General features: G+C 37.2%; 1 protein-coding gene across 5 annotated transcripts in view; it reads left to right on the forward strand.

The window, feature by feature from the left end:
• KYNU (kynureninase) overlaps positions 1–14,621 on the forward strand; it is a 157,535-nt gene that overhangs the window by 29,866 nt on the left and 113,048 nt on the right. For all 5 annotated transcript variants that reach the window (XR_004271288.1, XM_032286336.1, XM_032286334.1 and 2 more), the window contains one exon: positions 11,523–11,643. Coding sequence is in view for 4 of the 5 variants with exons in the window: in XM_032286336.1 (XP_032142227.1) it covers positions 11,523–11,643 (121 nt within the window). In the remaining variant the exon portion in view is untranslated. The remainder of the gene's footprint in view (positions 1–11,522; positions 11,644–14,621) is intronic.

The following is a 14,621-nucleotide window of genomic DNA, read 5'->3' on the forward strand; positions in this document are numbered from 1 at the left end:
GGTTGGGGGGGGGCCGACGTCGTCCCGCTATTCCCCCCCAGCCTGGGTAAAAAAAAAAAACTTTGTCAAAAAAAAAAAAAAAAAAAAAAAAAGAGTTCTTACCCCATTGCTTATTTTTGTCAACTTTGTCAAAGATTAAACTGTTGTAGATATATGGCTTTATTTTGGGTTCTTTATCATGTTCCATTGGTCTATGTATATGTTTTGGTCCCAGTACCATGCTGTTTTGGTTATTGTAGCTTTATAGTTTGAAAACAGGTAATATGATGCCATCAGCCTTGTTGTTTTTGCTTAGGATTTCTTTGGCTATTCAGGCTCTTTATTGGTCACATATAAATTTTTAGAATGTATTTTCCATTTCTGCGAGAAATGACATTAATAGTTTGATGGGAATAGTTTTGAACCTCTAAATTGCTTTGAACAATACTGTGGTTTCCATAATATTGATTCTTCCAATCCATGAGTATGGAATGTTTTTCTATTTGTTTGTGTCATCTATGATTTTTCTTTGAGCAGTGTTTGTAGTTCTCCTTATAGAGACCTTTCACTTCCTTGGTTAGATATATTTCTTGGTGTTTCACTGTTTTTGGCTGTTGCAAATGGGATTGTATTATTAATTTGGCTCTCAGCTTGAACATTATTGGCATATAGAAATGTTCCTGATTTTTTAATGTTGATTTTGTATCCTGAAACTTTACCAAAGGTGCTTAGCAGTTCCAGGAGCATTTTGGTGGAGTCTTTAGGGTTTTCTAAATATAGAACCTTATCATTAGTAAAGATAGATGGTTCTTTTTCTATTTAGATGCTTTTTCTTTCTTTCTCTTGACTGATTGCCCTGGCTAGGATTTCCAGTACTATATTGAATAGGAGTGGGAGATAGCTTTGACTTGTTCCAGTTCTTAAGGAGAACGCTTCCAGCTTTTACTCATTTGGTATGATATTGGCTGTGGTTTATCATAGATGGCTCTTATTATTTTGAGGTATGTTCATTTAATACATAATTGTTAAGGGTTTTTATCATAAAGGGATATTGGATTTTACTGAAAGCTTCTTCTGTACCTATTGACATGATCATATGGTTTTTGCTCTCAATTATCTTTATATAGTGAATCGCATTTATAGATTTACTTGTGTTGAAACAACCCTGCACCCCAGGAATAAAACTTACTTGAATATGGTGAAATAACTTTTTGATGTGCTTCTGGATTTCCCTTGCTAGTCTTTGGTTGATGATTTTTGCATCTATGGGGATATTGACCTGTAATTTTGTTGTTGTTGTTGTTGTTATTTCTTTGCCAGATTTTGGTATTGAGTGATGCTGGCTTCCTAGAATGAGCTGGGGAGGAGTCACCCTCTTCTTAATTTTTTGAAATAATTTCAGCAGTATTGGCACCAGCTCTTCTTTATAAGTCTGACAGAATTTAGCTGTGAATCTTTCTGGTGTAGAGCTTTTTTTGGCTGATAAGTTTTTTTATGACTGATTCAACTTTGAAACTCTATTGGAATGTTCAGGGTCTTAGTTTCTAACTGGTTTGGTCTTAGGAGGTTGTATCTTTCCAGGAACTTATCTATTTCCTTCAGATTGTCTAGTTTTCATGAATAAAGTATTCAAAAGAGTCTCTGAGGATCTTTTGCATTTCTGTAGGATTAGTTGTAATGTCATCTTCGTTGTTTCTGATTGTGCATATTTGAATCTTCTTTATTTTTCCCTTTTTAATCTAGATAGTAGTTTGCTGATCTTGTTTACCCCTTTAAAGAAAAGCTTTTTGTTTCAATAATCCTTTCTATGAATATCTAGGGCTTGCTTTAATTCTTTCCTGCTTTGATTTCAGTAATTTATTCTACTAGCATTGGGATTAGTTTGTTCTTGGTTTTCTAGTTCCTCTTGGTGTGTTATTTTTGTTAACTGCAGATCTTTCTAACTTATTGATGTAGGTGCTTAGCACTATAAATTTTCCTCATAATACTGTGTTTGCTGCATCTCACAGATTTTGGTATGTTGGTGTGTCTTTGTTTTCATTTATTTCAAATAATTTTTTGATATCTGCCTTAATTTCATTGTTCACTCCAAAGTCATTCAGGAGTAAGAATTTTAATTTCTATATAATAGTATACTTCTGATAAGATCTTCTTGGTATTGATTTCTACTTTTATTCCACTGTGGTCTGAAAGTATGGTTGGTATGATTTTGATTTTTTTTAATTTATTGAGAGTTGCTTTATCTCAAAGCCTGTGGTCAATTGTAGAGTATGTTCTGTTCACAGATGAGAAGACTATACAATCTGTGGTTGAAGGGTAGAATATTTTGTAGCTGTCAATTAGGTCCAACTGATTAAGTATTGAATAGAAGTTTAAAATTTCTTTGTTAGTTTTCTGACTTGATGGTCTATCTAATGCTATCAGCAGGTGTTGAAATCCCCTGCTAGTATTGTTAACTATCTAAGTCTTTTCATAGGTCTAGAAGTACTTGTTTTATGAATCTGGCTGTTCCAATGTTTGGTATGTATATATTTAGGGTAGTTTAGTGTTCTTGTTGAATTGAACCCTTTATCATTATGTATTGCCCTTCTTTAACCTGTTTTATTGTGTTGGCTTAGACAGTCTGGCCACTCCTTGACACCATTTCAGCAGCCTCTATTGGGGATATGGTAGCTGATGCCTAGCTACTCAAGGATCCAAGGCCTGTGAGCTTCATTGGTGCCCCTGCAAAGACTCTATGCTGATCTCTGTGTTGATTTGGAGTTCCACTGGGGTCAAGGGCTTCTTCCATGCCCAGGATTGCAAAGGTCTATAGCAGAAATTCGGATCCCCTGGGAACCCTCACTCATCAGTCCTTTCCTGACTTTAGGGAGCTTTCCCCAGCTCTATACTGGTCCCAAGCAGGCAGTTCCTTGGCTTTGCTCCTGTTTTCTTCATGGAGCCTATGGCTTCTTGTTGAATCCAGACATGACCTCTTAGATGATCTACTTAAAGACGTATCATTTATTTGCCACTTTGTTTCCTCTCTCTGTTAGAGCAGCACAAGCACACAATAGCTACTTCTAGTCAGCCACCTGGAACACCTCACCTGTTTTCCTGATTGGAAAACTGCCCATACCTGGGGAGTTCTGCATTTTGCTTTAGAGTGCTTTACAGAGACTTTATTATTATTATTATTATTATTACAAAATTATAGTGGCAACTCCAATTCCAGCAAGTCTATCAGCATCATTTTTCTAAGAGCATGTGCTCACTTTGTGTTTCTGTGGCACATTTTGGCAATTCTCACAATATTTCAAACTTTTCCATTATTATATCTGTAATAGTAATCTGTGATCAGTGCTCTTTGATGTTATTATTGCAATTATTTTGAGGCAACATGAACTGTGTTCATATAAGATGGTGAACTTTTCAATAAATGTTGTGTGTGTTCTGACTGTGCCAGAGATCAGTTGTTCTCAGCCTCCTTCTCTTTCCTTGGTCCCCTCTATTTTCTAAAATACAATAACTTTGAAATAAGGGCAATGAATAACCCTACAATGGCCTCTAGGTTTTCAAATGAAGGGACAAGTCACAGAGTTCTCATTCTAAACCAAAAACTACAAATGATCAAGCTTAAAGAGAAAAATAAGGCAAAAGCTGAAATAGGTTGAAAATATGGCCTCTTACTCCAAACAGTTAGCTCTGCTGTAAATAGAAAAAAAAAGAAAAAGTTATTGAAGGAAATTTAAAGTGCTATTTCAGGGAATACATAAAAGACCAGAAAGCAAAACAGCCTTACTACTCATATGGAGACAGTTTAAGTGGTCTGGATAGAAGATCAAATCAGCCACATTTTTTAAGCCAAAGCCTAAGTCAGAGCAAGGCCTTAACTTTCTTTAATTGTATAAAGACTTAGCAAGCTGAGGAAGCTGCAAAAGAAGAGTTTGAAGTTAGCATTAGTTTGTTCATGAGGTTTAAGGAAAGAAGCTGCCTCCATAACATAAATATGCAAGGTGAAGCAGCACGTGCTGATGGTGAAGTACAGTAAGTCATCTCGAAGATCTAGCGAAGATAATTGACAAAGACGGCTATATTAAACAACAGATTTGCAGGATTCTTTTTTTAATTTTTTTTAAATTTTACTTTAAATCCTGCAATACATGTGCAGAACAGTTTGTTACATAGGCATATAGGATTTTCAGGATGAAACAGCCTTCTCTTGGAAGAAGATGCCATTTAGTGTTTAATTGTGCCTTTGCAAAAATTTTGCTTAAGAACCTAGAACAGGTGACTAGAGTCAGAGGCAAGAAAACTATAATGTGGTACTATGAGTCCCAAAACAAGCATTCAGTGTGTAAAGGATCATAAGATATAAATTTGTTTGTAAAGCAAAGAGAGTTTGATATATAAATGTTGGCCTCTTGAGGAACAACTTAATCAATTTTGCTCTCTAATTTAAAATTGAGCTGTTTTTCTCTTTTAAATCCCCCAGATGGTGGCTTTCCAGCCTGGATAATTACAAAAATGAAAAGAACCAGCCTGGATACCTTCAAAAGCATTTTATTCACCTTAACTGTTTTCTTATTTTTAATCTACACCAGTTGGTATGGGTCAACTCTGAAATGAGCATGTGAAAATAAATAACATATTTGTCCTTAAAAATGATCACTTACCTAATAGGACCCTAAGAGTGTGGTTTATAGTCACCAGTTGTATTAACAAGTTTTTTTTTTTTGAAGAAATAATAGTTATTTTAGAACAGGACTTCATCTTAAAAAAAAAAATTAAGAAATTTGAAGACTTTATTGATGATGTTATGCCTACATATTTTAAGTCTTAATTTTTGAATCCTTGCTCATTTCAGGGGCTTCCATTGTCAGTATACAAATGAAGAGTCTTATCTGCTTTCTAAACATGTTCATAACTCATAGAGGCCAATAAGAATACTCACTTCTTTGGGGGAGATGATCAGAAAGAAATGGGCTAAAAAGCAGATCTGGGGATCTCTAATCCATAGTCATATATCGAAATTGATTGTATCACTTGCACTTATATTAATTTCAATTGGAGTAGCTCACCCAAGGGAATAATAAAAATCTGGAATAAAACTGATTTATGAAGACAAAAAAAAAAGAAGAAGAAGATGTCATTTAGAATCTTCATAGCTAGAGAGGAGAAGTTGGTCCCTTGTTTCAGCACTTCAAGGACAAGCTGACTTTCTTGTTAGGGGCTAATGCAGCTGGTGCCTTTAAGTTAAGTCAATGCTCATTGACCATTCTGAAACTATTAGGGCTCTAAAGTATTTTGCTAAATCTACTCTGCCTGTGGTATATACATAGAACAACAAGGCTTACATGACACTGCATTGTGTTTAGAGCAAGGTTTACTGAACATTTTCAGCCCAGTACTGAGACTTACTGCTCAGAAAAAATAAATTCCTTTCAAAATATTACTACTTATGGAACATATACCTGGTCACTCGAGAGCTCTGCTGGAGATGTACAGGGACATCATTAATGTCTGCTAACACAACATTCATCTTGCAGCCTGTGACCAAGGAGTAATTTTTGCTTTCAAGTTTTATTATTTAACAAATACATTTTATGGCCAGGCACGGTGGCTCATGCCTGTAATTCCAGCACTTTGGGAGACCAAGGCGGGCAGATCACAAGGACAGGAGTTCGAGACCAGCCTGACCAACATAGTTAAACCCCATCTCTACTAAAAACACAATAATTAGCCAGGCATGACGGTGCCTGCGTGTATTCTAGCTATTCAGGAGGCTGAGGCAGGTGAATCACTTGAATCTGGGGGGTGGAGGTTGCAGTGAGCCAAGATAGCACCACAACATTCCAGCCTGGGCAATAGAGCAAGATTCTGCTCCCCACTCCCTCCAAAAGAAATCCATTTTATAAGACTTTAGCTGCCATAGATAGTAATTCCTCTGCAGGATCTGGGTGAGGAAATTGAAAACTTTCTGGAAAAGATTCAACATTCTAGATACCATTAAGAACCTCTATGATTCATAAGAAGAGCAAAAATTACCAACATTAGCATGGATTTGGAAGAAGTGATTTCAACTCTCATGGCTGACTTTGAGGGATTTAAGACTTCACTGGAAGAAGTAACTGCAAAGGTAGTAAAAATCACAAAAGGACTAAAATTAGGATTGGAATCTGAAGATGTGAGTGAATTGCTGCAGTCTAATAAGAAAACTTGAATGAGAAGTTGCTTCTTATGGCTAAGCAAAAATAAAAAAAAGTGGTTTCTTGAGGTAAACTATGCTCCTGCTGAAGATGCTATGAACATTGTTGAAATAACAAAGAATTTAAAATATTCCATAAAAGTGGATAAAATCCTATCAAGTAGTATTGCATACTCCGAATAAATCTTTTTTATTTATTTATTTATTTTTTTTATTTTGAGACAGAATCTCACAAGGTTGTCTGGGGTGGAGTGTAGTGGCACATTCTCAGCTCACTGCAACCCCTGCCTACCAGGTTCCTGAATCAGTCTCCCTCCAGAGTGGCTGGGATTAGAAGGCGCAGACCACCACACCCAGCTAACTTTTTGTATTTTTAGTAGAAACGGGGTTTCACTATGTTGGCTAGACTGGTCTCAAACTTCTGACCTAGAGATCTACCCACCTCAGCCTTCCAAAGTGCTGAGATTACAGGTGAGAGCCACTGCACCCAGCTGAACTCCAAAGAGACCGTGTGAAAGGAGAGTCAGTGCAATAAATCACTGTTGTCTGATTTTAAGAAATTGCCTCAGGCACTCCTACTTTCAGGAACCATCACCTTGATAAGTCAGCAGCCATCAATATTCAGGCAAGACCCTCTGCCAGCAAAACATTTATGACTTACTGAAGTCTCACTGATTGCATTTTTGAGCAACAAAGTATTTTTAAAATAAAGATATGGACATTGTTTCTAGAAACAATGCTATTGCACCCTCAACAGACTATGGTAAAGTGTAAACATAATTTTTATATGCACTGGGAAACCAAAAAATTTGTGTAACTTGAATTATTGTGACACTCACTTTTTTGTAATAGTGGAAATGAACCCACAATTTCTCCAACCTATGCCAGCATTTCCTTTGAGAAAAGCGAACTCACTGAAAAGTGGCATAGTGAAAATGATATGGCTCCAGTGACTAGAGGAACACCAGGGTCCTTGGTCTTGTGCCAATTTAGATAAAATGACACGGACACATATGGAGTGGATTTAAGGAACAAAGAGTTTATTTTTATTTTTATTTATTTATTTTTTTGAGACAGAGTCTCCCTCTGTCTCCCAGGCTGGAGTTCAGTGGTGTGATCTTGGCTCTTGCAACTTCCGCCTCCAGAGTTCAAGCGATTCTCCTGCCTCAGCATCCCCAGTAACCAGGACTACAGGCGTGTGCCACCACACTAAAAAAAAAAAATTAATTTTTGTATTTTTAGTAGAGACGGGGTTTCACCATATTGGCCAGGCTGGTCTGGAACTCCTGATCATGTGATCCACCTGCCTTGGCCTCCCAAAGTGCCGGGATTAGAGGCAGGAGCCACAATGCCCAGCCAGAACAGAGAGTTTAATAGGCAAGAAAGGAAGAAGCAGCCTCCCTGGGGTGGGGGGAGGTGTCCAAGCCAAAAGAGGAAATCCTGAGTGCCTCTGAAAACAGCCAGTTATATTAGGAGGCTGGAGGAGACATTCTTTGATTTGCATAGAGCCCAGGGATTGGTTTGATGAGGCATGTCATTCAGGTAGGCCCATTAAAAAAACTGGCCCTTTCACCCTAGCCTTTTAATATGCAAATACAGGGCACCTTGATGTTCTGCACACATGGGTGGGGATATAGAGGGGCAGCCATGTTGCCAGGCGCATGTGGGGACAGGAGGAAGATGATGGAAATCATCTTGTTTGGGTGGACCCAGTTTCTAATGGCCTGCATTTCATGTTAAAGCTTGCCTGCCTGGCTCTAAGAGCTGGGGATTTCCTGCTAGACAAAAAACATTTCTGGAGCTGCTTTAAAAGAAACAAAAACTTTCCCAAGAACCTCTTTTCGTCTCTATATGCCTAAAATAATTTCTTATTAACTTCTATAACAAAAGATACTTCAAAAGGGTCATACCTGAGAAGTCTGCTTGTTGGGTTGTGGTAATTTTTGCATAAATATTCTAGAAATATATGCATGAGGTGGGAAGTGGTGGTTGTGAACAGATCATGAGACATCAGCTGAAGTATGCATTAATTAGCTCAGAAAACTGGAGATTGAAGGTCTCCAGTGGGAAGGAGATTTTAACAAACTCACCAAAAGTAACTCATAAGGGAAAGAGCTAACCAAAAGCACCAAAGCTGGACTAAGATTTTGTTGCCTTTCTTTTTCCACTGCATTGGAGGAATTAGAAGCAGCTGCGGTGAGGAGCAAGAGACATAAATTGTTTATAGACACATTCCTTTGTTCCAAACTGCAGTTTTGTGAACATAAGTCAGGCATGAGCTGGGGTTGGGGAGAAGATTTAAATCTGAAGTGACAATGAAATTTTGAAATCGGTTCCCAGGTTAAGCTTCATATCGACTAAAAGAGTAAGCTCATAAGGTCCACAGTGATGGACATTTTTGATGCACTAAAATGCTCCCCAAGCAATCAAGTGAATTTTCAGATCCATGAGCTTTATAGCAATCATACTGTAGCCTTTTCCAAGAAAGGACCATTCCAGAAGAATGGCTGTAACACTGTTGACTTAAGGACTAACTGGAGCAAGCCCTGTTTGTCAAAAGCTAAAACTCTTGAGCTCATAAATAAGTTCGAAGTCAAGTGAACCTTTAAGCAGAGTGCTATGAGTTGAATTATGTTCCCTAAAAATTCATATGTTGACAGCCTAACCACCTGTGTCTAAGAATGTCTTTACAAAAATAATCAAGTTAAAATGAGGTCATTAGAGTGGACCCTAATTCGATACATTGTGATGTTCTTATTAAAGGGTGAAATTGGAGAAAAAACAGGCATACTGGGCGAATGCCATATGCACAAAAGGAAGGTCATCTATAAGCCAAGAGGAGAGGCCTAGAACAGATTCTTCCCTCACAGTGCTTGAAAGGAATTAACCTTGCCAATGTTTGATTTTGGACTTAGAGTGTGCAAAATTGTGAGACAATAAATTTCTGTTTAAGCTACCCAGTTTGTGTAACTTTGTTATAGAAGCCCTAGTAAACTAGGGGGCTTGTTACATGAAGCAAGTACTCCCAGCTCAAGGAGGATTTATTGAATTTGGACACTTGGCTGATAGGGAGAACTGATGAACTCTTTTAACACACCCAATCTGTGCCAGAATTTGAAGTGTGACCCTCAGGCAAGGCTCAGGAAACTCTCCTTTCTTTCTGGAATAAACTTTTTAGGATCACTACCACTTTTATTTATCTATGGCTTTTTTCATCCTACCATAACAAAAAGAAGGAATTGCAATGGCCTAGAAAGCCTGAATTATTTACTTTCTATTTCCAGAAAAAGCTTGCCTTGCCTTGCTTAAAACAAGGGTGCTGATTAAGGATCCTGCCTGCTGGGTGTCAATAGAACGAATGCAGCAAATGATCTGATCTGAACATAAACCCACAGGATCCCCAGATCATGACACCTCTCAGTGTTTTCTTAGAGTAGATCTGGACGGTATGGATTAAGAGGAAGAAGTTGAGACACCTTACCCCCCTGTTCCTCTCCCTAATAAGATCAAACTGAATTCAATGGAGGAAGACTTTCCAGAGAACAAGAAGCAAAGGCACTAAAAGAAATAGTTGGAAAATGATACCTAGAAGACTGAGCCGCAATCTTGAAGCACTGTGACTTAGCCAAAATTTGGGGATCTGCTAACAAGACATTGAAAAGGAAAGTTCCTGTAAGCTCCATGACCTTTGTGAAAAGGCCATTGAAGTGAGACAGAAAACCAAGAGGACCACTGAGAAACTGCAAAAAATGTATCCCCTAATTGGCAACACCTACTTTAAAGAAAAATGTAATACTATCATAAGTTCTACAATAAATGTTGATCATAGCACTGAACTCACAATATGCTAAAAAAATGTCAGTACAGGAGACAGAAAATATCCTGATGAACAAGAATGACTGGTATATGTTAATCCTGACTTGTCTTTGGGAAAAAAAGGGTAAGTACAGTAAATGCATCAGAAAGGGGACTCTCTCCCACTTCATAAGCATTAAATATTAAACAAGCTGTCCAACAGAATCCATAACACATTGAGGTATGCAAGAGTCAGGAGTTGGCACTAAAGGACTGGGAATTATGGATGAACCTAGAGCTCTCATATTCTCACGGGTTGTATAGAGAAAGCATAGGAGCCATGAAAAACGTGGATATATTCCCGAAGGCATTAAACTTAGACTCAAGCTAAAAGGAGATAATCAGCAATGTCCAATGTGACAAGAACGATTGATGTGATAACCTTGTCTTTAAAAATTTTTTTCAATTAAATAGAGATGGAGTCTCACTCTGTTGTTCAGGCTTGTCTCGAACTCCTGGGCTCAAGTGATCCTCCCAGTTTTGCTTCCAAAAGTGCCAGATTACAGGAATGGGCCACGGTGCCTGGCTGACATGATAACCTTGATGATGGGAAATGGGGAGGCATATCTGACCCTAGGTCCAAAAAATAATGGGTATCTTAACCAAGAGGGCCCTTCTGGCACACATGTGTAAGCAATATGTGCATATCTTTTATTGGTCAGGTTTAAAAGATGCCAATGAAAAGCAGTATCCATAAAAGGGATCTGGTTGAAATATATCTTTAAAAAGTCTTCAGAGGCTTAATTAAGCAGTCTGAAGTAAAGACCAACATAGTACTGAATGATTCCAATGAAATATAAATGAGCAGCTTAGTCATTTTTTCCTAACAATTAAGAGAAAACTCAGTAGTTTACAAGTATGATTGTTAACTTGTGACTCTCTGGACTATGCTTTAAGCACATGGATTGGTTTGTTTGCAGTGGGTAAGATGAAGATAAAAATCATCGAAGTTTGATTTATATAAATAAGAAGTATATATGGAAAGCAATCTTTGCCTATATGCGTTAGTACTATGCATATGTGTGTGTGGATATAGAATGAAAAAAATGCGTAAATCCAGTACATCTACTTTAGTTATATAAATAATTATTTACATTTTTTTAATTGCCATGTCTATAACACAAATTAATACAATCTTAGTACTGGCCTAAATTCTGGTAATCTTCTTATACAATTAGATAGGCTGATGTGGTTCCTATTTTAAAAATTTGTTTTTAACTCTTTTCTAATCCTTTGGTATTCATGATTGGAAGTAGTTGCTAATTTAGATTTCCTCATGGAGCACAGTAAATATCAGAGATCATCATAATCGCCTCTATAGTCTTAAATTATATTTTAAAATGTAAATGCAAAAGTTAATTATTTTTTAGAGGACCTGATGTCATCCTTGGGAGTAATTTTTAATTACTTTTTATCCTTCTTGGAGTTGATTGTATTAATTATTTGTACTGGCTTAACAATACCATGTGGAAATTTTTTTTTGACATTTCTTCTGTTTCAGTTGATTTATCATTAGTGAATAAAGATGAAAATGCCATCTATTTCTTGGGAAATTCTCTTGGGCTTCAACCAAAAATGGTTAAAACATATCTTGAAGAAGAACTAGATAAGTGGGCCAAAATGTAAGTATTATTTTAAAAGCTACTATACTATATCTCATACAAAAATTTATAAAATCACATTAGGTTGTCTAATATTTGGAAAGATGTGTAACGGAATCCTAGTACAGTCACCCCTTGGTATCTGTGGAGCATTAATCCCAGGGCCTCCCTATGATTCCAAAATCCACAATGGTCAAGTCCCTTAGATACAAATTGCATAATATTTCCATAGAACCTAGGCCTATTCCGCATGCTTTAAATCATCTCTAGATTACTTACAATTCCTCGTATAGCATAAATGTTATATAAATACTTGTTATACTGTATTGTTTAGGGAATAGTGGCAAGAAAAAATTTCTGTACATGTTCAGTATATATGCAGCCATTCATATTTTTCCCCAAATATTTTTGAGCCGCAGTTGGTTGAATCCACAGATAGGGAGCCTGTGGATACAAAGAGAAACATTTAGCTGCTCAATAGTCTAATTTTATTGATGAAATAACTGATGATCAGAATAAGGTGACATGGCAAGTTAGTGGTAGAGTCAGGACCAAAACTTTTACAATATTTAAACATTTAAGTTTCTCTCTTGTGTTGACATCTCTAAACCACATGTAATCATTTTATTTTATTTCTTTAATAATTAACAGAGGAGTTAATGTTTAGAAGCTTCATCTCTTCACAATTAGGCTAAATTATGAATACTTATTTTTGTGATAACCAGAAATAGTTTTAAAATATTTTCTGATTATTTGAAACTGAAAAAATCGATATGAAGGTGAGCCAAACATGATGGTCATGAAAAAGTTTCAGAAAGATGAAACCAAACCAAATAGAATTTCAGAGGAAAATAGCTGTGACAGAAACTCAGAATACTTTCTTTACCTTTCTTCATTCTTCATGCTACTGGTTTTTCAAATTGAGAACAGTATCCCATTCTTTTCAAGTTTTGTAGGCCAGGCACGGTGGCCCATGCCTGTAATCCCAGAACTTTGGGAGGCCGAGGTGGGCAGATCACCTGAGGTCAGGAGTTTGAAAACAGCCTGGACAACATGGTGAAGCCTCATCTCTACTAACAAAATACAAAAATTAGGCCGGGAGTAGTGGCTCACACCTGTAATCCCAGCACTTTGGGAGGCCAACACTGGTGGATCACCTCAGGTCAGGTGTTCGAGACCAGCTTGACTAACATGGTAAAACCTCATCTCTACTAAAAATACAAAAATTAACCTGGTGTGGTGGTAGGCACCTGTAATCGCAGTTACTAGGGAGGCTGAGGCCATAGAATCAGTTGAACCCAGGAGGCGGAGGTTGCAGTGAGCGGAGATTGCACCACTGAACTCCATCCTAGGTGATAGAGTGAGACTCTATCTGTATCCATGGGCTCCCTATCTGAGAAGCATTAGTTCCAGGGCTGCCCTATGATTCCAAAATCCACAATGGTCAAGTCCCTTAGATACAAAGGGCATAATATTTCCATAGAACCTAGGCCTATTCCGTATATATTAAATAAATAAATAAATAAAGTTTAGCTTACACTGACCATGCAAATGATTACAACCAAGGCTACTAGATAACACTGCAAAGTTATTAATTTTAGTGATTAAAAATGTAATTTCACAACTTGATGCAAGAATGATAGTTTATATAATTTATTAATCATATTATAATTTTATCTGTATAACTTTTATGCATAATTTGCAAAATATGTATCACCACATTTGCTCTAGCAGGTTTTAGTATTTAATAAATGGGGGTCATAGTTAATAAAAATGGTTAATATTCATTTTTGGCCTTAATGTAAGAGACGGCAAATAATTAGATTGAACAGATTTGAACTTTATAGAGTGTCCTTGCCTCTTGGATGTTCATTCAGCAAGGCTGTGCATTTTTATCCTCTAGGCATTTAAAATATATTCTGCCCTGCTATTCTCTTCCTATCTTTATGGTCATCCTACTTAAGTAAGAAACCAGTTGATTATTTTCAAGACTTTAAAGTTGCATTTCAGGAAAGCACCTCTTGCCCTTCTATTGTTTTGTCTTTTATATTTCACCTTGTGATGATAGAAAATTTCATCTTTTTAATTAATCCTTCTTACTGAGTTTTCATTAGACCGATGATTCAGAAAGTTTGTCTATTTTAATGCTTCAGACAATGTACAGTGAATTAAAGAAGACTACTAAGCAAATGGATATCTATTCCATCCTCGCTTTGTTCATTTTATTTAGTCTTCTTGTTTTAATCTGTAGTGACTCAGTCAACATCATGGCCCTGCCCATAAATGTCCGCGGTGTTAGGGGTGCCCGATCACATGCCTGTTCTCCCTACCTCACCAACCATTTTTGATCCCAAAAGGCTTTCCTCGTTATTATTTTTTACCTCCCTAATATTTAGCTTAAAATCCAACTTCTGAACTTTTCCAGCTGAAGTTCTGTTGGGAGGAAACTTTTTCCTACCAAGTACTTAGGTCAAAGTGATTGAGGGCCTGCCAATTAATTGACAACAGACAGGTTAACAGGAGAAAAGTTTATTTCACACTCAGAAGAATTCTACAAGGGGTAGTTTGCTGAACAGCCACAAGTAAAGGCTTATACCAGCTTAACTAAAAAGAAGAGCTTTAGAGCTTCAGTGGGAAAATACAAAAGTTTCTATTGGGCTTTTTCATCCTGATGCTAATGGGCAGTATCCTTCCTAGCTGGAAGCTCCCGAGAGGGAGATGAATAGCAGCTGAATTTGTACCTCCAGGTGCTAAGGTCCATCTAACTCTGAGGATGGGTCAGTGGCAGCTGTATTTTTAGGAGGCTTTGCTTAAGTTTAGATAGCATTACTTTCTGTGGCTGCTCTTTGTTCAAATGTGTTCAAAGTAGTCAGATCAGGCATGGCGGCTCATGGCTGTATTCCCAGCACTTTGGGAGGCTCACGTGGATCACTTTAGCCCAGGAATTAAAACCAGCCTGAGCAACAAAGGTACAGGTGCAGTGGCTACCGTCTGTAATC

This window comes from Sapajus apella, unplaced genomic scaffold, assembly GCF_009761245.1.
Source record: "Sapajus apella isolate SASKATOON/1434 unplaced genomic scaffold, GSC_monkey_1.0 scaffold18, whole genome shotgun sequence".
Classification (NCBI taxonomy): domain Eukaryota; kingdom Metazoa; phylum Chordata; class Mammalia; order Primates; family Cebidae; genus Sapajus; species Sapajus apella.